The sequence below is a fragment of the Canis lupus genome, chromosome 7, assembly GCF_011100685.1.
Source record: "Canis lupus familiaris isolate Mischka breed German Shepherd chromosome 7, alternate assembly UU_Cfam_GSD_1.0, whole genome shotgun sequence".
NCBI classification, from domain to species: Eukaryota; Metazoa; Chordata; class Mammalia; order Carnivora; family Canidae; genus Canis; species Canis lupus.
Genome location: NC_049228.1, coordinates 11894543 through 11918106, shown reverse-complemented (window position 1 = coordinate 11918106; position 23564 = coordinate 11894543). Strand labels below are relative to the sequence as shown.

General features: G+C 40.4%; 1 protein-coding gene across 6 annotated transcripts in view; it reads right to left on the bottom strand.

The window, feature by feature from the left end:
* Nucleotides 1–6324: 6324 nt before the first annotated feature.
* PROX1 (prospero homeobox 1) overlaps nucleotides 6325–23564 on the bottom strand; it is a 53770-nt gene continuing 36530 nt past the window's right edge. For 5 of the 6 annotated variants that reach the window (XM_038542126.1, XM_038542125.1, XM_038542127.1 and 2 more), the window contains one exon: nucleotides 6325–12004. In XM_038542126.1, coding sequence (XP_038398054.1) covers nucleotides 11816–12004 — 189 coding nt within the window. In that variant the 3' untranslated portion in view covers nucleotides 6325–11815. The remainder of the gene's footprint in view (nucleotides 12005–23564) is intronic. The other variant, XM_038542131.1, reaches the window with a different exon arrangement.

The following is a 23564-nucleotide window of genomic DNA, read 5'->3' as shown; positions in this document are numbered from 1 at the left end:
AAGCCTCCTTGCTAGCCCAGGAACTTAGATGCCCGTCCTGAAGGAAAGGCACAAAAAAGGGATAAAACCTTGTCTGAGATGGTTGAGGATGCCCGATGTGACTAGATAGTTTCTCCCATCAGACAAAAAAGGAGCTTGATATAAGAGTTTAACTTGAGTTCTTAAAAAAAAAGAAAAAGAAAAAAAATCATACATTTTAATATAACCAGATACGTGCCTTTGTAATTCCTATGTGCTCATGTGTGAAGATATTCTTAAGACTTGATTGCTGGATGTGGGGTTGGTGAGGCAAAGCCATGCACATTTTAAAAAATTATGGATAATGTCAAGTTCCTCTCCAGTGCCCTGTTGCTTATAAAGGCAGCTCTTGTAAGCTTCACCAAATTGCTTGGGGTGCGTGCTGCCCAACTCACTTCTTTAGAGCATGGTATCTTACTCTTTCCTCTTAGAATATAAACAACCAGGTTTTTATTTTATTTTATTTTTTTAAAGATTTATTTATTTATTTATTTATGATAGACATAGAGAGAGAGGCAGAGACACAGGAGGAGGGAGCAGGCTCCATGCCAGGAGCCTGACGTGGGACTTGATCCCGGGACTCCAGGACCGCGCCCTGGGCCAAAGGCAGGCGCCAAACCGCTGAGCCACCCAGGGATCCCCGGTTTTTATTTTAAATTGACATTCTGGAAAATGAAAGTGTCAGTATTCCTTTTACATAGATCAAATAGCCTATTGTTAATTAGCATTACTTTTCTGGATTTCTTTCCCCTTTATCTCCTTTTTTAAATTGAGAGAAATCCTTAGAGCTCTTCTATATGAATCTGGCTTTCTCCAAAGACTTGGCATTTCAAAAAGACATGTTCAAATGAGATATGACCTCTGAATTAGGCAACCCGGCAAACTAAAATGGCCGATGGAGCAAAGGCTACTTGGCCCTTGCTGAAGAAGAAATTAGGAGACAATAGCACATACTGGTTGGGTTAACTGTGCCAACAAGAAATATTTGTTGCCATTGTCATTAGAAGATAGGGAAGACAAAACAAATCAACACATCAAGAAACTTTTTCCTGCTTTTCACCGAGAAGTAAATCCAGATCTTCCCACATCCCAGTTTACTACAAGTAATGAACCCTGCTTGTTTGTAGTATGTTATTTTTCTTCTTCACTACGCTGCTCAACTACATTTATATATTTTTATTTAGGATTTTTGCATTTGTGGTACTAGATGTGGGCTTCATAAAACAGATTGGGATGATCTGTTTATCCATTATGGCCTCTTTTTGAATATTTGATATATTTCACCCATAAAACTATAAAGGCCAGATGCCATTAGACGAGGAGAGACTTTGTATTTAGTTTAGTTTTTTTGACAACTTTTACAATTTCTTCTATGGCCTTGGTTCTTTTAATTATTTTTTTATTACTTAGAGAGTAAAATTTGATACCTTCTTTTTGCTTAGAAATGCATCCACTTCACTGAGATTTCTCACATGTTTAATCATAGTGGTGATTCTACGAATTCTTGAATATCAAATGGAGAAAAGACATAAATAATACTCAATTGGTAATGTATAATGATTCATGAGTTTTTCAGTTGCCTACACTCATACCACGCTTGGGTGCATAATCATTTCCCCTTGTCTGTGCCAGACTTCAAGACTCTTTTACTCCACCTTCCTATCAGTTGCTGACCTGGGACTTAGGGAGAACATTTCTTCTGGTTACCGAATATTTTCCACTTGTGAATAATTGGAAATAGGACCATTGATTTTTGGAACTATTTCCCAACAGGTCAAGGGTAACAACAATGACAAGAAATCCATAGCCCCAATTTTGATGGTCTAGAGCTACTCACACCAAGGAATTTCTAATACCAGCAAAGCACAGAGTACTATTTGCACAAGCAATGGGGAAAACCCAGTGCTTTCTCCACCGGCAGATTTATTTGCAGAGACACAGGCATTTTTTCCAGGGTGGCTGCCAAACTATCTCCTGAGCCTGTCTAGCTAGCACCTGGACTACTCAGCAGGGGGCTTTGCAAATAATACCCTCCCCTTTGCCAGGGTAGAGGCAGCCTGAGTGATTCTGTTTCAGGCTGTTGTGGCACTTTAATCTTTCTAAGCTGCTTCACTCCTATTCTGGGGCTTACCCAAGCATGGCTGGCTGGAGGTGTGGCTACAACAACTCTAGGCCTGAGGCTGAGGGCAAGGGCCTGGGGAAATGGTAAGTGTGAGAGAGAAGCTTTCAGTTCCTGAAGAACTTCTGTATTCTTCAAAATTTGAATGTCCTGGGAACTTGCAATGGGTCTGGGCATAATTCTTCAATCACAACTTAAAACAACATGGCAGGCTGACAAAAGCCATCCACTGCAGGAGAAGAAAGGAAACGAATAGTGATTCGGCACAAACCCATGTACCAGGTTCTGTGCTCTTTTTATGTTGTAAGAATGATCTCTCTTTCTTTTTCAAAGGTTTGACAGAACTCATAGAGGCTGTTATTTAATTTTTACATTCATCCTTAAAGATCTCTTGTTCTACTCAATGAGTCCTGTGTTGTTGGTTAGCAGAAAACTGCTTTCTTTATTTTCTTTAAAGATTTTTTGATCTATTTATTTGAGAGAGAGAGAGAGAGAGAGGAAGAGAAAGAGAGAACACGTGCAGGGGTAGGGGCAGAGGGAGAAGCAGGCTCCTCACTGAGCAGGGAGCCAGACACAGGGCTCCGTCTCAGGATCCCAGGATCATGACCTGAGCTGAAGGCAGACGCTTAACCAACTGGGCCACCCAGGTGCCCTGAAAACTGCTTTCTTTAGATAAAGGTTCAGCAGAACTTAACTCATTACTTACTATTCATATTTACGCTTAGGGATCTGCTCCATCACACCTGACGAGATCATTGTTATTTTAAGCAGAGAACTTTTATTTTTCAATGAACATTTTATCGTACCTTAGTATGAAGAAGCAGCTCCTCCAGTTAAAAGAGGTCTCAATCTGGTAGCTTTTGAGAGAAGATCATATTGCCTTAGAGATCTGGGGCATAAAAGCCACTGAATTTGATTATCTCTAAAATATCTTGAGTGCTAATCATTTAACTCTACCAGGAAAATCTCCAAGATCCACGGGAGAAGGGTCCCTCCTTCTGGGAGTTCTTACGAACAACTCTGGGGATATTTGGAAGGACTCTATGACTGCAAGCAGGAAACAAGTCCTGGAAAGGGAGTGACAGAAGCCTGAGAGACAGAGCTGCCTTGACAGACAGTACTGCATCTAGGCAAGGTGTAGCCACGAGTGACACCACCCGAAAGACCTGGCTTTATGTTTTCTGGGGGAGGCCTCTAGTCCCTAATCACTCACATTCAGGTGACCTTGGACCTAATATGAAAATGTAATATGTATTCCTGTGCACTATGTATCTTTTTGTGCATATACCACTGGAAGAGAAACACACCAAGTCAGGGACCACTTGTTAACTTGACTAGATGTCTCCTCTCCATGGACAGAGGGAGGCTGGGGCAGCAAGAGGCAGAATGGATCATGAACAAAGAGGATCCAAAGTCACACTTGGCCAACTTTAGAATTTTGCCCTTGCCTTGTCCTGCATCTTCAATTCTCTAAGAAGAAGCAAAAATGTTTCAACAATTTTTTTTTTCACATAGGAATCTGTCAGAGAAAGTCAACAGGGTGGCTCCACTGATCCTAAGAATCCTTTAGCCTCCTTTGGCTTCTTCTGGGTACTTAGAGCGGTTAAGTGTCTTGCCTAGGTTTCCTTGGGTAGAAAAGATGTTTAGAAATGAGCTGGTTAAAGGAAAGTCTTCTGGCACCCAAAGTAGTGCTCTCTTGGTTATTTTTCCTTTAGTAAAAGAAGTTACCCTTCAAGATCTGACACCAGTGTCTTGACCCTCCAAAGGGCTATATTGGTGAGGGGAAGGGGGTATAGCACATTTATTTCTCTAGCAATCTTTCACAATTTTGTTTAGACAAAATGTCATTAGTCATACCAACCAGTTTTAAAAACTGTATTAGTTCTTTTCCTTTCTATATATGTCCCCTGTATTTTATGACTTTTATTTCTCATTTCAGGACAGAATTCTTTTTTTTTTTTGTATATTCTTTTTTTTATTGGAGTTCAATTTGCCAACATATAGCATAACACCCAGTGCTCATCCCATCAAGTGCCCCCTTCAGTGCCCATCACCCAGTGACCCCATCCCCCTGCCCACCTCCCCTTCCACTACCCCTTGTTTGTTTTCCAAAGTTAGGAGTCTTTCATGTTTTGTCACCCTCTCTGATATGCCTTTTAAAATACAGAAGTATTCGTAGATACCAGGACTAGGCAATATGTGGCAAGTATTTGATGTTTTCCTGTGACTTTTATTCAAGGGCATCTATTCGTTAACTTAGCATGTGTTAGTAAATTAATTGTGGAAATGGGGTGCTTCTTAGCTGTTAGTCTTTAGGAAAAACTTGTAAATTATTTATGATGATAAATGGCGATCACAATGAATAAACCCAACATTTCCTTTATTATTAGCTTGTAGTGCTTATACTTTCAAGAATAGCAGGAGTACTGGCAGACATGGGGACATCTGTGGAACAAGGCCTGTGATCAGGGGTCAGATCACTGTTGAGAACAGCAGTACATATTGTTCTAGACCAACACCACTGGATAATTTAAAGTCACAAAATAAACAATTTGGTGCTATATTTTCAATAATAATAATAAACCTATATTTGTTATATTTAATAAATTATTTATTAAATAAATTAATAGTTTATTTAATTTATTATTTATAATAATAAATTTATAATAATTTATTTATTAAATAAACTAATGTATTTAATAATTTGTAAACAAAGACACTCTTCCTCTTCCACCTGCTTTTGGAAGGAGGAAGGCATTTGAAGTAGTATAATGACTCTTCTATCTTCTTGTATTTATTTAAAACTCATCTGCAAAGTGTCTTTGTTTCCTCCAATCAGAGAATAAATATTTTGGCATAGAGAGACGCACGCTCTTTTGCCCAATTAAGTTAGGAGGACTGGAATTTAAATTTGTGCCATTGATACAAAAATAACTTTAAATGGAAAAATACTGTTATTATTTAATAGTTTTGTTATTGCATTGATTCTAAGCATCTTTGCATGAACAGGGTCAAGATATCATTTCATCTCAGGTGAAAGCAAAAGAAATCTGAGATTAAGAAGACTCAGTCTACAGTAATATGGAAGGCAGAAAGGGAGGTGCAGCTGTGATGTATAACAGAGTTAATTTCAAGTAGGTAAAAGATTTTTGCTAATTATTCCTGCTTCTGGGGCACCTGGGTATCTCAGCCCTCAGCTTATCATGATCTCAGGGTCCTGGGATGGAATCCCATTATCAGGCTCCCTGCTCAGTGGGAAGTCTGCTGCTTCTTCTCCCTCTGCCTCTCCCCTCTGCTCCTATGTGCGTGTGCGTGGTCTCTCTCTCTCTCCTCCCTCAAATAAATAAATAAATCCTTAAAAAAAATTCTTTCTGCTCCTAATTCAAGGATAAAGAAGACAGGATTTTAAACCAACGTGAAAGAGATAAAGGAAATTTTCAAAAGCCACAGGAACAGTGGTCTTAGTATCACACATGCTGCCAGTCATGTTTAAAGGAACATTCTAGAAAAGTTTTGGGAAATTTACATTAGTACTTAGTTCCAAGTCCAACCAGAGTAGAAACAATACGAGCTCCCCCTCCCCATATTTCAAGTGACCTATTTGCCACTCCTTGACTTTTGGGAACATCTCTCCTTGCTCTTAGAATCGTTAGACATTTGCAATTGTTGAATTAAATGTAGCTCACAATATTGTTTTGAGCCAAAGCTTTTATCATTTTAAAATTTTGATGGCTAAATAAAGTTCAATCGGGTAGAAGAGGTGTTTTTTTTTAATTTTATTTATTTATTCATGAGAGACACATACATACAGAGAGAGAGAGAGAGAGAGAGGCAGAGACACAAGCTGAGGGAGGAGCAGGCTCCATGCAGGGAGCCCGACGTGGGACTCGATCCCGGGTCTCCAGGATCATGCCTGGGCTGAAGGCTGAGCTAAACCACTGAGCCACTGGGGGCTGCTCGGGGAGAAAAGGTTTTAAAGAGAAATCTAACCAATTACTACAACTGTCTGAAGAAAAAAAGATCATTCCTAGGAGTTGCATGCATTTATGTTAGACTTGTGTAATTAAACATTTTAATGAAAGCAAAGCTCTATAATGGATATTGGTCACACCTTGCCTGTTGTCCTAAAATGGGACTTGGACCCAAAAGTTAAATGTTTCATTTTTTTTAATAAAATCAAACGGCACTGAGCTTGTAATGTATATTTTATTTTGCACAAGCTTGCATATATACTGCACATACATTCAGTTTAAGAGAAGATGGAAGGCACACAAGGCAATTGGACTACTGTATCCTTTAAGTGGTACAAAGCAAAAGGTAAAAGTTTGGAGAGTATACAAAAGCTTAAAACACACAAAGTAAAACCCCCTACCCACCCACCCCCCAACAACTTTTTTTCTGTTTTAAAATTTAGTAGCTGCCAAACTAAATTTTTGTACTTTTATTTTAAAATCAATTGTCTACTGCACCTTTTTTATTTTCTTTTTAATATGGACAGGGAGTCTCATTTTTTTATCATATCAATTAATATTACAGTACATCCTTGGTAATACAAAATTGTACACCTTCATCAAATAAATTAGGATAAATTAAACCAATAAATTATGCAAAGTCTTCAGAACAATAGACAACAACAAAAATCCACAATTGAAATTGCCTCTAGCTAAAAAAAAAATCAAAAATTGACTTTATCAGTTCAGTTATTGTACTATATTCAAATCAAAGGGTCTTTATTACAAAAAAAGAGCTTAATAATGCTATTTACAACATATTGCTAAATAATATAAAGGCAGTGTTTTGTCACGGTTTATACTATATACATATGAAAAATGGCTGGGACAACATTGGGAGAAGCCATGACCTTTGATTCTTGTAGGTAGCGCTGAGACCAACCCCAAATACAATTTGTTTTTCTAATTCTAATTTTGAAGTGGTAATATACAATTTGAAAATGCTTTTCCCCCCCACGTGGAGGATTAGAATAATTCTAAAACACAGAATGAATACATTTTCACAAAAGAGGGCCAGTCTGTTTGCCTTTTCTGCTTCTGTCTGTGCATTTTAGAGGGTGTCAGATTTGAGAGAGGGCTCAGTTGAAAGACTCAAAGTCCAGACGCTTCCAGATCCTGTTATATTCTTAGAAGGATAATTATAAGAAGATGCAAAGGTTAAATACCAGTTTTGATCCCAGCTCTGAATATGAACATTTTAGCTTTAGTTTTATAGATGGTTTACAACCAACGGATCTACAGAAAACAAAACTGCATTTCCTTCAACAGAACATTTAAGTGCAATGCAGTAACCGCTTACTCATATAAACCAGTTACATTCTTTTAAGGGGAGCTTTTTGAAAACAATGCTTCTTGCAATTTGCAAACACAGAGTTTGTACCAGAAGGAAACATTTGTACTATTCACACGGATGAATATTCTATAATATACATGGCAAAGAGATTTTGCTCTGTCCTCACATGTACACTGCTTTCAGGGAATCTGTAAACCACTTTCTCTTTGATGAATTTATGATTGCTTCTGAGGGACATCCTATTTTTTTGAAGCCCCCAAATCTTTAGCTTTATGACTTAGTATTAACCTGTATATGTGTGTGTGTGTGTGTGTGTGTATGTGTGTGTGTACGTGTATGTGGTGGTGGGGGTTTCTTACTAAGTGTTTTCATGTACATAGAAAAGAAATTTCCTAAATTTACAGAAACTGCATTACCCTTGCCCTTGACATCTGATGAAAGAGACTGTTATCTTTTAAAAGTAGAGAGCAGGATTTTCAAGAATGCTTTCAACTGTCTATACAGTCACTGTAGTGTTCCTAATAAATTCAACAGATGTTGTGAGAATGTAGTTATTTATTAAAATCTCATGTCTTACGTAACAACAGCCATGAGGTTAAATATTTACATTGCTTTATAAAAGTTCCCCTCTTGCTTTAGTGTTTTTGTTTTGCTTTTTTTTTTGTTGTTTTTAACATTTTTAAAAATGATATCCACCCACTTCCCTAGCACAGCAACAAAGATTCTGCAAACATAAAACACTTGAATTAAATAATACTCGGAGGCACAAAGCAAACTTCAGGAACATGTGGGTGAACATTTTCTTAAATAATTACTACATTCTACCATCTTCCACGTTGTTTTACCATTTAATGCGAAACGTCCTCATTAAACAGCCAGAGATACAGTAAGAATTAAATGTTTTGTTGTTGCAAATAGAACATTCTTTTCACAAAACATAACAAATGTCTAAAATAGGTCCTTAAATCTAGATAGGAAAAGGTAAGCTTTCCACTTCACACGCATATATATATGTATATTTTTACATGTGTGTATATGTGTGTATGTGTCTTTACGTTCACACACCCGCACACACATATATAGCACATGGTATGAAATATTGCTTCTATACTACTTTTCATTAGGCTAAGAAAACACAAGATTTGCACCACAGTTACAAAAAATTGGCTTCTACAAGAATTTTCAAAACTCGAATGCTGCTCAAACAATTGAAGAAAAAATAATTTGCGGTATCAAACTGTTCTAAAAATTCTCTTCTTCAAAAACGTATTCTCCCGCTTTGTTTTTAAAAAGACACAAAATATGCATAGCTATCAACGTTATGTCAAACAGCCAGAAAAAAAATCTAGTGTTTATTGCAGCTGTAGTAATTGGAAATAAAGTCAAAAAGATGAAATCGAAAGCCACAGAAGGCACAAGAACAATTGTACTTGTGGGAAAAAACTGGTATTTTGAAGGATTTTTAAAAATCCCCCCGCTGGTGCATTTTAGGTCTAGGCACAGACTATCACCTCAAGTGTATATGCAAAAATAATTTAGGGTTAGCAGAAAATAAGTGGTAATGTGGTATTTCAACATGCACTTTAGACTTCCTTTTTCCTATGTAAACTGTCCCTCATCCTCCCTCCCACCTTCCTAGAAAGTTAACTTTCTCCCAGGCAGCCAATTTTCACTTGGTGAGAGTTGAGCTGAGATTTGAAAGATGGTGATTAAAAAAAAAGTAAAAAATAAAATAAAATAAAAAACAAACCAAACCAAGCCAAACCAAACCCAAAATTGTTAAGTAGGAGTTTTGAGAGACAGACTTTTGTCACTTTCCAATGCACTGGCAGGCACAAGATTTTTGTGATCGTAAAAGGGGAAAAACCACCTACACGCAGAAGTGATTGCGTTCTATTTTCAGAACAAAGAGGTGAGTTTATCCTCATGCAAGTTCTACTCGAAATAATTTCTATGCCTCAGTGAACCTTGAGTGGATATGATCACAGATAAGCACATCAACATGGGTGGTGACACACACTTTTGCTTAATTTGTCTACTTAAATTCGAAAGGCAGGGTAAAATAATACTAAAGATCCAAATGAGTCTGGAATCAATACCGAATGTGCCCCAGATCAGAAGATACTAGCAGTCTGTCTGCGTACAGGTGAATACACTCCGGTCTTGCCTTTTACCTTGCCAATGGCAACATAATGTTGATGTGAATTACTTGGAACAGCAAAGACCCACTTGCATAATGATGTGAACAATGAATTCATACTCTTTCCCATGAAGCAAGGCAAAAGAGTGTGACCACAAGTTGAGATTGCTTCCCTACTTTGTGCTGATTGGGTTTTTTTTTTTTTTATTTCAATGTCATGATTACCTGAACATGTTTTTCTTTTTTTTTTCTCCCTCAAGCAAGCCAGAATGAGAACAAATTGGATCTGCTGGCTCTGTGCGTGCTACGTAGGGGAGCACGAGCTGGACAATGCATTTGGCTTGTGGGTGCGGAGAGAAGCCGGTAGTGTTCAAGCCTGCGTCGCTGCCCTCTGTCCACACTGTGAGAGTCTGTGAGCCTCCCGAATGATGCAGGGCATCATAGGACTGTGCCGTTTAATTTAAAGTCAGCAGGTTTTAAGGCTTTGTGCTGACAATAATTGCCTCCATACATTCCTGTCCATCAGCAGAATTTATAAACGATGTTAAATTACCGCGATTGGGTCAGCTAGTAGTCACATGGGTCAACCTGCATTCTCCAGAGTCAAATGTAACTTTTATGAAAATTAAGGAAAAATGGTATTTGTGTTCAATATAATCTAAATACCAGGTTTGTTCCTGTGTCACTTTAAGTGTGTATCAAATGACCTAAGGGGAGGGGGGGGGGTCTGGAAAAGCCTATTAGAATGAACAAGGAATTCTTACTGCATCTGCACACAAAACCCATCTGAGAAAACAAGCGTGAATGCCATATGACTTTTTAAAAGCAAGTATGGGACACTGTACACCTTTGAAAAACTGGAAAAAGAGAAAAAAGGAAGAAGAGGAGAACCATTGAAGAAAGCATAAAATAGCAGCTAGCTTTCTTATGTGTGCTGAAATTGTATCTTTTGGGTTAACCCCAACCTCTCCTATGCTGTCTCTACACTGTTCACACATTTTGGTCAGTACTAGCTTCTGAATTCGAAGAGACTTTATCAGTTGCTTTAAAATGCTGTACCTAAAATGAAGAAACACTTCATTAGACTGTCACCACTTTGAATATCCATCCAGGTAGTGTGGAATCGTATACGAAAATAGGTCATTCTTACATGTGCTCCTCTTCGGAGGTGAAGACCAAGTCAGCTAGCAGCTGTCAACAAGAGTCTAATGTAGGCAGGAGTTCTATGGTCAACTTGGGATGTCCTTTATTCCTTACTAGAGAAAGGTATTCAGAAAATAGTGTTTTTGGAAAAAAGTGTTAAATATTAAACAGACATCATAACTCTTTGAAGCACATAAACAAAGTTGAGCAAAGAGTACATTGGAAACGTATGTGCCTTTTTAATATCTGACGTAAGATAATAGAAAATTATGCCATAGGGGTTTTTCTCTATGAAAAATGACATGTACTCACTCATTATGAAGAACCAATTGTAAAATTTAGAGAGGTAATTTGAAGATCAGGTATGAGTTTCCCGCCTCATCTTGATAAAGAGTCAGTTTTGTGTAGAATTGCTCTGCCTCCGTAAGAAACTGGTACTAGTTTGGGCTACCTGCCATTTCTCTTACGGAAAGGCTTGACAGTGACTATTTTTCTATTTGAAATCTGGCCTTTTGGGGGTAACTTGTGAAAAGTGAGCCGTTCATCTGCCACTGACATTATTTTTAAACATGTAATAAAAAGCGACTTAATGGAGTTCCAACCAAACAAAATTATTTAAGTTTACGTAGTGGTTTCATTGAGTTTTCTGGCCTTCTTAGCAGTAAAAACGAGAAACACACCACCGTCTGTGGAGTGGTGCTGTGTCCCGGGTCTCCCTCTGCCAACTGCCATTTGTGATAAACCATCAATCAAGCAGAAGCATCTTTAAAATGCCTTTCCTTGCGAATAGAGATTTTACACACGTCAACATTCTTTTTTTTTCCCTGAAAATTAACCCTATTTGAAAGTCTCCAAATGTTAAGGGCCTCGGGCAAAAGTAAACTAAAGACCGATGGAAAAGAACCATCCCCTTGCAATGGAAAACCAAAGAAAATGAGTGAAAGATGATGAGGAGGAACTACCAGCTGATTTCATAACATATCCATGCCTCCCATACACATATATATGAAATCAAAATCTAGACACGTACAACTCGGACATCCAAAGGGGACTGCTACTATTCATACATTCGAAAAGAGTTGTTGAAATTTCTACTCATGAAGCAGCTCTTGTAGGCAGTTCGGGGATTTGAAAATCTCAGGGACTTCACTATCCAGCTTGCAGATGACCTTGTATATGGCCTTCTTCCAGGAAGGATCAACATCTTTGCCTGCGATAATGGCATTGAAAAACTCTCGTAATGTGATCTGCGCAACTTCCAGGAATCTCTCTGGAACCTGCTGATACAAGGAGACAATGGCATTAATAAAGTTTTCAGTTTCAAGTCTCCAGTTCTTCAAAGGAAATTGAGCTAAGTTCTTTCTTGCAGAAAGGGGCTTACATGGCACCTGCATTTGCTAAAAATGGCCGGCCTCTCTTCTCTTATGTAAAGTCGTTATATATAGTAGCATTGTAATGTAGGGTGGACAGCTTTGTGAAGTCTTAGAAAGGGCCTTGGGGAAAAAAAAAAAAAGAAAGAAAGGGCCTTGGGCAAAGGATACACGCAGACACACGGAGAAACCAGGATTCCCTTCTGAATATTCAGGTAAGAAAAGGGGACACGCTGTTGGGATTCCCCACTTCACCAAACAGGTGTATTCCAGGGACAAGTCTCTGGCTAATCTTTCAGAATTTGAATCCTATTTTCTTTGGATTTCCATTATGAAGATGAAGCATGTTCCCAAAAATAGAATAAGAAATCACTGGCCTTTGATATCAACGAAACCCCTGTAAATGAAGAAAACCTAAAATCTGTTTCCTACTCAGAGCAGCAGAAGAGTGTTGACCTGAGTGCTGAATTGTATATGAGAGTAATATGCACCATGAAGTACCCTGCATACAGACAGGGCTAAGATAATGAAATGAATGCTGAGTCCCAAAATACCAAATCTGTACTGAGTCCTAAAATTCTACCTCGGAAATTACTTTACTTTGAGATTAGGATCGCTCCATAAGAGTGATTCATGCAGCTGATGGTAACAACGAAAACTAACATTTCTGGCGTGCTTATTACGGGTCAGGCGCTGTGTTATGTACATGAATCATGCCATTCAATTCTCCCAACATCTCCATAAGGTGTCATTGTCCCCTTTTTACTGTGGGGAAAACTTGGGCTCAGAGAGATCAAGGGAATTTTTCAAAGTCCTTACATTCTAAGACCAATATCCTCCAAATATTCTTTTTATTTTTAAAAAGAGTTAATTAATGAATTTAATTTATTTTTTAAAAATATTTTATTTATTTATTCATGAGAGACACCAAGACATAGGCAGAGAGAGACCGAGACATAGGCAGAGGGAGAAGCAGGCTTCCCGCAGGGAACCGGATCCAGGACTCCATCTGGGGACCCAGGGATCACGACCTGAGCCGAAGGCAGATGTTCAACTACTAAGCCACCCAGGTGCCCCATCAATTTATTCATTTTAGAGAAAGAGAGAAAGAGACAGAATGCACGTGCTGGAGGAAGAGGGTTGGGGGGCAGAAGGAGGGGACATGTAGACTCTGTGCTCAGCAGAGGGGCTGAGTTCCCGACCTGAGCCAAAATCAAGAGTTGGATGCTCAACCGATTGAGCCACCCAGGCGCCCCTCCAAATATTCTTCTTAGAATCCCTATTTGCTTATCCTTTTCTTCCACAGCAACTATTATGTGCATGGGTGTGTGTGCGCGTGTTCTTAATTGTTTATTTAATAGTCTGACCTCTTGTCCAGGGAAAGGGGTAGCCATTGATGTACTTAGTATTCTTTGTCAGTTACTAAAGGTAAAAAAGCATGGCTTCTCTTTCCCCACACCAAGATAAAGGATTAGCAGAGCCCTTCTGTGAACTCTTAATTTTCCAAGTACACATGGACACTCAGTAGATTTCTTTTAGTAGGGTATGTATGCATTAGTAATGTTTTATTTTTATAGTAAGTGCAGATACATGAGGAAGTAAATGTACTATAGTTGTAAGTGTAGATAGATCTGTCTGCACATACACAAGAGGTGAAAAGATTTTCATCCCAGTTCACATATGCCACTTTATCAAATAAAAAGGAGGTACGGTCACGTCGAACAGATTTGATCTCTTTCTCCCCTTCGTTTCTCAATTTGTGCAATGGACCATTTTATAATGATAGTAACTATTAAAGAAAACTAAAATGATCACCAAGCATCTCTGTTTTATATATTTAAAATTGGACAAAGAAATTCACTCCTTCCAATGGTAAGTAAGTCACTTGTCTTTTGTAAAAAAAAAAAAAATTAGTAATTTCCTAGAAAAAGGGATCCCTGGGTGGCGCAGTGGTTTAGCGCCTGCCTTTGGCCCAGGGCGTGATCCTGGAGACCCGGGATCGAATCCCACGTCAGGCTCCCGGTGCATGGAGCCTGCTTCTCCCTCTGCCTGTGTCTCTGCCTCTCTCTCTCTCTCTCTCTGTGACTATCATAAATAAATAAAAATTAAAAAAAAAATTAAAAAAAAATTTCCTAGAAAAAGAAGGGACCCTATCTGGGGCCTATCAGAGTCTAGAAAAAGCAAAAAATTTGAGAAGTCCCTTCCAAAGACATATATATCATGTCCTGAGAAACTGGCCAGTTTCTCAGGACATAGCTCCCCAAAATCATCCAGACACTACCTCCTCCCCACACATCCCAGGGGCCATTCCCTGATGAGAATTCATCTAGATTTGCTGCAGAAGGTTGGTGATTTCTCCCCTAAAACTCTTGCAGATACAGGATAGGAGGGATAGGAGGAGCCTGGAGAGATTAGCTCTCCCACTCACCTCACACCAAATAAAGAGTCATTAAGCAGGCTTTCTGAGTACTCTCCCCTCTTCCCTCAAAGATAATCCTTCACATTTTATCAGCTGGGCATTATTGAGAGAGGGAATCTGGCTGGAGAACAGTAAGGCAGTACAACTACCCACTCTAACTACTTGGTTTGGGAGCTGTTAGCCAAATGCTACAGAAACATAATCATAGGCATTTATTAAAATAAACAATTCAAGAAGTGTGGTTTTCCTGGTCACTGGCACCAAAGGCATGACAAAGATCTATGTTCCTTGAACACTTGGGGAACGCAGCATGGCATGGCAGAGAGCTGTGTGGGGCACAGGGTACGGTGGCCGCTCCAGGGGAAGTCAGAGAAGAACGGAGCCCCTCCACACCAAAGGGCCCCACAGGAGGTCTGGAGTACCAGGGCCCAAAGGGAACAGAGTATTGTCTGAGATCCTCAGAGGAGAGAGATGGCATCAGCTCTAGAGTTGGGAGGGAAGCAGAGTTCCAGGATTTGCCTAAGGGCAAATGAAAGTAACTTCTCGGGGTGAGGGGGTGGTGGGTTATGCAGCTCCCATCTTTTTTTATTTTATATTTTATTTTATTTTATTTTATTATTTTATTTTATTTTATTGCAGTTCCCATCCTATTATTACCATTTGTCATGCCTGTTAATGGTTTTTAGTGGGTTTTATCTTGTTTTAAACATTCATTTCTTTTGGTGGTAATCTTGGGCCATCCTTCACCATCTTTTGTATTTGTGTCTTGTGTTGTTTAATTTTCACCTACTTCTCGCTAGCTGTAGAACTAGCTAGCAATGAACTTGCCACAAGACTTCTCTAGATAAAGAGCCACAGTTTCTATTCTGTGTATTTCGCAAACCACCCCTGCCCGCAATGATTACCTACAAAAGTTCTCTTGCCTAGTCTTTCAGAATGAGAACTTGTTTTCTGCTTTACTCCATACTGCTCTGGAGTCCTACCTACCTTCTCCCTCAAACTTTTTTTTTTAAAGAAATTTTAAAATAATGCCCCCCCAAAAGATAGCATATGAAGAATTGGAATCGATCTCAAAAGTCAATTTTTGTAGATAAGAAACTACGAGACTCTACAAGATGAATGAATTATGAGAACAAGAGACTCATGAGAAATAACATGTCCAGGTGTCTAAGCATTAAAGCATGCTGACTCCTTTTTAATGCATTTTCAGTAATTTCTATTTAGATAGGGCATCAAAACCTTGACAAGCTACGGATCTGTGTCTGAGAAAAACCACAGAAGAGCTGGTAACTTCAAAATCAATGTGAACAAAGGATTCCCAGGAGGAAATTTAGGTTATTGGTTTATGTTTGAGAAGGGATGAATTCTTTTTGAACAAATGAAATGGTTTGCTAATTTAGTGCTTACTTTGAGGCAATACTTCCCACAACAGATTGGGCTGGTTTAGAGCAATTGATAATGAGATCCTCTAATGCTAGAGCAATTAATCTTTTTTGGTGGCTCCAGAAAGGTAAACTGAGGAGTAGCAACTGATCTTTTGAGAGAGTGCCAAGGAATTCATCCACAGGTAGAAATAGCACCCATGGGAAAAGAGACCCTCACCTTTCTGCTTTAAAACTTTCCCCAACTCCATTTAACAGAGTAAGGGGTGGAGGGGTCCTTTCTGATTTTTTTTTTTGTGGGGGAGGGACTGTCTTAGAATTCAGGCTTATGAGAATGATGTTGCCCATATTTTTCTGGACCTCTTCACACCTAATGGATTTCCAATCACTAATAAACATCTGCAGAAAATCCCTTAGTGACAAGTAATCCCTTATCTAGGTTTCTTTTAATAGAACCCAACAATCTGCAGAATGAACCCCAGAGTATCTCCTCAGCATCAGGTGGCAACAGTCAATCAAGTCCCTGGAATGCAAGACAATGCAGGCTGCTGGGAGGGGGGAGGGAAGGCCATGCCTTTGGACATGCCACAGGGAAAAAACAAAAGGCTTCCAAAGTCTCTGGCTGGAACTCTGAAGCTATTGTGGGAGCTGCTGTGCCGAGTGTTCTTCAGGAGAGGAGAATGGAAACTTTGCTTGATAAAAAGGCATCCCAATATAGGAACCTCACCCCAAATGGTCTTGCCTCTCCTTGCCTTGATATTTGGAGGAGAATATAATTGCCATGAGGTACTTGAATGCACTCATAAATTTGAAGGGGGCTGGCTATCAGCATCTACCAATTTCATCACAATCTTTTGTACTTGAGTCTCCTCAGAGCAAGCAAGGGCCTTATGGGCTTTGATAAAATGGGGAAATCGGAAGGATGTTTTCAAATCTGCTCCAGCTGTGGCTGAGTTGCGCGGGTGCGCGCACGCGTGGACACGAATACACATGCACGCACGCACACTCACGGTGTGTTGGGTGTGCGGCTGTTTTGTGGTTCTTTTTTTTTTTTTTTCCCCTCAGAATGAGTGGCAAAGACACATTTTTCCCCTGTCTTCCTCCTCCTCTTCCCAGTTGCTTTACCTTCAAGGATGATTTGTTTTATTAAACTGACTGTCCCTAGCCTCTGCAGTACATAATAAAAGCCTGACATAGCAGGCTGCCTGCCTTCTGTGTCCTGCAGACACTCATCATAAGTGTCAGGACATACCAAGGTTAGTGGTCACTGGAAGTGTGCTCGCTGGCCCAAACCTTGCCAAACGCTCTTGGCAGCTGAATGAATGTCACAGAGAATAGAAGGGGAATTACAAAGGTTAAAAAGAAGACAGCCTCTCCTATTTTCTGGAGACAGAGAAGCTGATTTTTCACACCTCTGAAATATCCACAAGCTCATCCCTTGGCCTTTTGCAGGAGACCTAAACCTGGCCCCTTGCACAGTTTCCCACGGATACCTCTCCATCCTCAATCCCCTTTAAAAATTGGTCCACTGGCCTAATTTTATCAGCAAAATGATCTTTGTTGAAATGGACAGAAAACAAACCAGGCGTAGAGCTGTCTCCCCAGCCCCTCCCCAATAACCAAAGGCTCAAATGGCTTTTTGAGGTTATCAATAGGTTTCAATCTTATCAAGGGAGATCCTCTATTCAGTTCATCTCTTTAACTATTGTTTTTTCAAACTTACTTCGACAGGGAAATGTAAGAGGGGACCTGTGTATAGACAGGAGATGGAAAAGTAACAACGTGGCTACTATTTTGGTGAATTAGTTTGTGTGTGGGTTTCCTTTCTTCTTCCTCCTCCACTTTTTTTTTAATACTATAAAAGGACAATAAAATGCTGACTGTAAGAAGACAATGTCAAGGAGAAAAGGGTACTGGTATTTTGGATACTCTTCACTGCTCGCCTTGGAGAGAGAGTTATTCTTGTCACAAACCCTTTTGTCTGCATCTGCTGACTGCTTGCCTGTAGCCAGCAGCATACTTTAACTGTTTTGTCACCTCCTAACATCACATGCATCAGCTGTTGGGCTTTTGTTACGGGTATTGTAGAACTAATCCACTGTGGCTGTTCTACTGTGCAGTAAATAAAACAGAAACGGGCTTCTCAGACAATTCTGCATGAATATTTCAGATGGCTTTACAACTCCAATTCACAAAATCAAATAAATAAATAACTCCCCCAGCCTCTCCCAGCCTCTACCCACACAGAAACAAAACCCCTCGAACTAGACCCAGATGCCTCCAAGTCAACTGGATTGGAGACACTGACTTGAGCCTTCAAGCAATTGTTTCAGTGATGTTGAAAGAAGAGTGCTCTCTAAACTCAAACGCCGTGGTGTTCATATTTACTATTAGTGTTAGACACATCTAAGTTCAAAAACTGGGTAAGCAGCTTTGAAAATCCGGAGAGTTGCTTTTCTCCTTGGGCTTTCAAAGAAACCAAAAAACCCAAAAACAAAACAAAAATGAATGTAATGCCCTCAGAAATATATAGTTAGAGTTGCCTTGTCAAATTGCTTTCACCGTTTCCATCTGCGTTTTCTTCCCTCCCACTTCTCTGAAAGGGGTCAGAGGAAGATGCTCGTGCATCTTGTTCATCCCAAGAGTCTCTTCCCAAAATGTTTCACCTGTGCAGGAGCATGAGAGTCGCACTTTGGGCTGGGGCTTTCAAAACCGAATTTGCATCATGAATTCTCTCTTACAGGGTAAACAACGCACTGATCATAAATTGCGAGGCATTCTCTAGATGACTTCTAAGTGTCTTTGGAGAAGCTAGGAAGAGAAAGGGCATCTGCTCGTGTACACGCACACACGCACATGCTCAGAGAGGTCCTAGAGAAGGAGACAAAGTTGAAGTACTTTCCCCAGCACTCATTCACCCTGGTGTGCACATGATTCCTCTAAACAAACTCTCCCATCCCCGCTGTTTGTTAAGTAAATATTGATCAAGGAGAGACCTAGCTCCTGACGGCAGTGGCACAAGCTGGGGACTTACACTGCAGACAGAGTGGACTTAAATGGATAAACTCAGATGCTTTAGTAACTCCTCAAAGAGATTATCAGATGAAAAGGCAAGAACAGATATGATATTGCTGCCCCTTTCCACCGGTGCATTCTCACTGAATTTTCCTGCCAGGCAGGGGAGGAAACCTGGAGTTATCAACTATGGTTATAAGATGCTGTTATGGAGGGTCTCCCTTGCAGCCAGGCATGCATTTACTGTGTGTGTACATCTCAGGACTAACTGGCCCAGAAAGAAGACATGGCACTGGATGCTGCACGGAGTGCATTGTGGGATTGTGTCCCAACGTCCCCGGTGGGAAAGCAAACGTGAATGTGCTTTGGAAAGCGTAACATACCACCCAAATGTAAGGGGAGGCTTTGAACCTTTAAAGAAGAGTCCGATTCCTGGGAAGTATTTCACTGTGGTTAGTAAGTGTGTGCAAAGCAGTATTTTGAGAGATGCTCTGAGTACGTCTGCTTGAGCAATGTTATTGGCTGAGTCAACAGGTTGAGAAAGTTGCTTTGTGTTTCCTAAGTTTTATTTCAGTCATTTCATGATTGTGATTTGAATCTCTGTCAGGAGCTGAAGGAAGCGCCATGTGTGCTTCCCTTGGGAAGGCCAGTTTTACAATGATCACTAGAGATTAGGTTTTGTATATTAATCACTGAGTGCCACAGTCAAAGAACGGGGTATTATACCTAAGAGTTCCCACTAAACGGCTACATGGCGTTTAAATTTTATTAGGATGCTCACACCTATGTTTGGAAGGCCTGGCAGTATCTGGGGAGCACTGGCTGCGAAGCCACTTGCCAATGCCTGCCTGGTTATACCAGAGGAAGATTCTGGTTGTGGCAGCAACCAGGCTTCGGACTAAAGCCTTTTTTACTCTGATGCTCCAAGTGGCGTTCAGTGTTTGGGCACCCTAGAGGACTGGCTCAGCATAACGCCCATGCAGTTTTAGGCCTAAGAGTGGGGCTCACTTCCTAGTTACATGTTTTGCCACTTAAATATGTGAGGAGTAAATGCTTATAGGAAGTGGCTATAGTTCAAGGCTGTCCTTAAAAAAAAAAAACAAAAAAACAATAAAACAAAAACAAATCCACCCCCCCCCATGTTTCCTCTAAGCAAGGGAACACATGGCAATAACAGTCTGTGTGTATATATATATATATGTATATATATATATTTTTTTTTTTTACAAACCTTCAAAAGAACAATGTTCTGTTGAGCAAAATTCAGTAGCATTCTGTAAACATTAATTTAAGCAAATCAATACACTCAGTGAGCTAAAGCCATATTGCAAGATAAACTGGCCAGAGTGCCACTTTGTCAAATAGATTTTCGTTTTCTCGGCTAGATAAAGACAGTTTCAAAACGGGGCAAACGTGTTGCAACCAAGGTTTGAAAAGTATGTGGCCTTCAAACAGCCTGCTTGTTCCTACTGCAAAGCTGGATAAACATACTTTAAAAATGATAAGATGGCTTAGAATTGATTTGGCTTTCAGATTGTACGTATAGTAGATTTCTTGGTTGTCTCACAGGAAAAGGATAAAACAAAATCCCATGCATTCAGAAAAAAAAAAATGTACTTGGGAGAAGGGGTTAAATTGTCTTGAGAAAAGGAGCTTTGGGGGCAGTGTCAGTTGGTGCTTGACTTTAAAAAAGAAAGGAAGAAAGAAATCTTTATTCATGCTGACCTGATGGGCAACAGGCCTTCTTGCCAAAATCCAAAAGCCAAACTCTCTAGTGGGTTTGGGATCAGAGGTTTCAGCTGGTGGAAGCTGCTCGCGTTCTGTGCACACCACGCAATGTCATGTTAATGTGCGAGGGGTGGGGGTGGGGACAGAATGGGAGGGAGACCCACACACAACGGCCCCCAGGTTGCTCCCAGCCAGCCTGAAAGAGCTGCAGGGATAATTAGAAAAAGTGGCAAAAGGGAAGCATGTCTCTCCGTCTGTCGCTGCAGCAGGGACATACATTGGGCTTGTGGCAGGAAAACTTCCAAGTGAAACCGCCTGACATCCTCCAGGGCCATACCAGTCTATACAACCAGATAGGACATGGTGGAAATGGCCTAGTGGAGGAAGTGTAATAAAAAGAATGAACAGTCATGTGGAAATTGCAAAAGAGGGAGGGTAAGGATCTACCCTGAATGGACAGTGGAACTTCATGAACAAGCATCAGAGGAAGTGGACTTTGGTCCGTAGTGTGGGCAGAGAGGGGCTGCTACAGGCTGTCACCCGTTGTGTGGGTGAAGTGAAGGACAGTGAAGGAAGGACTGAGGCACGCCCTGAGTATTTTGTTTCCTCACCCGCACGGAGTCTTTCTCTTTTAAAAGTGGCTATTTAGAAAATCCAAAATTCCTACACCTCAATGAGGTTGGTAACATATGTGTTGATAGAAACATCGTGTGATGATCAAGAACTGTCCTTGGATGGGGCGTTTTGACTGTGAATAAAAAAGAATGTCTTAACATCTACTCTTCCTGTTAATAATTTGTGTATACTTTCCAAACTGTATAAACATTCCATTGGTAACTCTGTGCAGCGATATCAAGATAAATAAAACCATCTCTCCCACAGCCCCAGAGAGGGAGGTACTTAACTGGCTTGCCGGGAGTAGAATGGCAAATGTCATTATAATACACTCTGTGACAACTTAAAAATTATTTTGTGGGGCTGAAATTTGGTTCACCAAATATGATTAAAATGGCTAGTTTATTTGCTCATGCTTGGAAGTCTTGGTTGTATACGTGCCAGGAAACACAACGACTGTCATGTTATTTGTGGTGATGGAATAAAATTTCCTTCCCTCCAAAGCTCTGCACGTGTTTCAAAGAGTGACTCCAAGTTTAAACAATGAACACATAAAATTAAACAAAAAGAAAACCAGAAAAAAGGTATTAAAAGGGAAAATCTAATACTTTCCTAATCTCTTTACCCCCAGGATACATTGCAAATACTCTTGGATCTGAAAAAAAAACTGGAAGCTCTCCACTGGAATTATGCAGCTGGTAGGCTATTCAGGTAAGACCTGGATCAAGGCTATTCCACCAAAGAAACAGGGAGTTTAGGAACCTCAGGACGAGGAGAGAGTTCATGTTCTCCAAAAGGGTGAAACGATCTGAGCCAGAGGCTGGCAAACTTTTTCTGTAAAGGGCTAGATAGTAAACACACGGGCTTTGTGGGCCACATTCTGTCTCTGTTGCCCATTCTTCTTCTTGTTTACAACTTTTTAAAAATATAAAACCATTCTGAGCATGGAGTCATAAAAAACAGGCTGAGGGCCAGATCTGGCCCATAGGCCATAGTTTGCCAGCCTCTGCTCTTAGCCAAACTTGAGGGCTGAGAATGAATGCGCTTTCATTCTTCACTAACCCTGTGCGCCTCACTGGGTCACCACACTACTTGTTCTTGCAGGGTAGCTGGGATTGATTCGCCCAAATGCAACCCGCAGTGTCACGTCATTTCTCAGGTGTACCGAGGGCTGCGCATGTCGATGGGAACAGAGTGGAACCACACCCAGAGATCATCAAGGACCAGTCTTGCTTGGTCCACCAAGACTTCAGTCTTGCTCCACCTTGATGAGGAGCTTTTCCTTAGGAACTTTCCTGCCAGTAAACACTCAAATGTACGAGATGGAGGAATCTGTATTTCCTTCAAAACCCATCAAATGAATCAACTCGATATTTAGATGGAAAAATAAGCAGCGTACTGGTCACTCTGTAGCGTTAACTAACTTCCTTTCAAGGCAGCCTCATGAATTATGTGGCATCGGTATCTGAGTTCAAGACAGGCTGGGAGTGCTTAAAGTTTAACTTTTGCTACAATTACCGGGTGAGGCGGTAAAATAAATAGGGCCAAGCTTGGTGCCATTCTTGGATGGGAGATTATCCAAAAACAACAAGACATAAACTCTCCAATATTGCACGAAAGGAAGCTGGGGCACAGATAATCCACAGTTACTCCTGTTTCGTTCGAGAATGCATTACGTGATTGTTTTCTGCAGCAGGTTTATCTTCGTAATTAAGCTTTGCCTAGGCTAACATGGAAACTAGCCTGCGTGCCCTGTATTCATGCTGATAGAGCATGTGAGTGAGGAGCCCAGGGAGAAACTGTTAGGAAGTGGGGGTTCAGGCAGGACGATGAGAACAACATTACTCGTGGCGAGCACCAGAGCAGGCACTGTGAGATACGGGTGATAATCAAAAGAATGCTTCCGAGAACACCGGATCCTGGGAGAGACGGCCACTCTGCTAACAATAGAGCATGCATCCCAAATAAAATCGAGGCTGCTCTGAGAAAGGGCTGGGATTAAAGGCCTCAGTCCCATCTTTTGGTTTTCACTAAAAGATCTTTGTTCTGCTGGAGAAATTCTGTTTTGTTTCTGGAGTATTCTATTGGTCTCTCCTCCACAATTACTCTTTGCAAAAGGAAGGATGAGCTATATTCAAAGCAACCTAAGAGCTTGGGATTGGCTCTGAAATTCCTTTTTCAAGAAAGGTAAATAGTTTGGAAGAGGGGAGAAACAGATTCCCGAATGGCCCCAGGAGACTTCGGGAGCCCTGGACCCATGCCAACACTGAATGGGACTTGAGGTATTGCCTGCGGTGGGGCATCTTAGGAT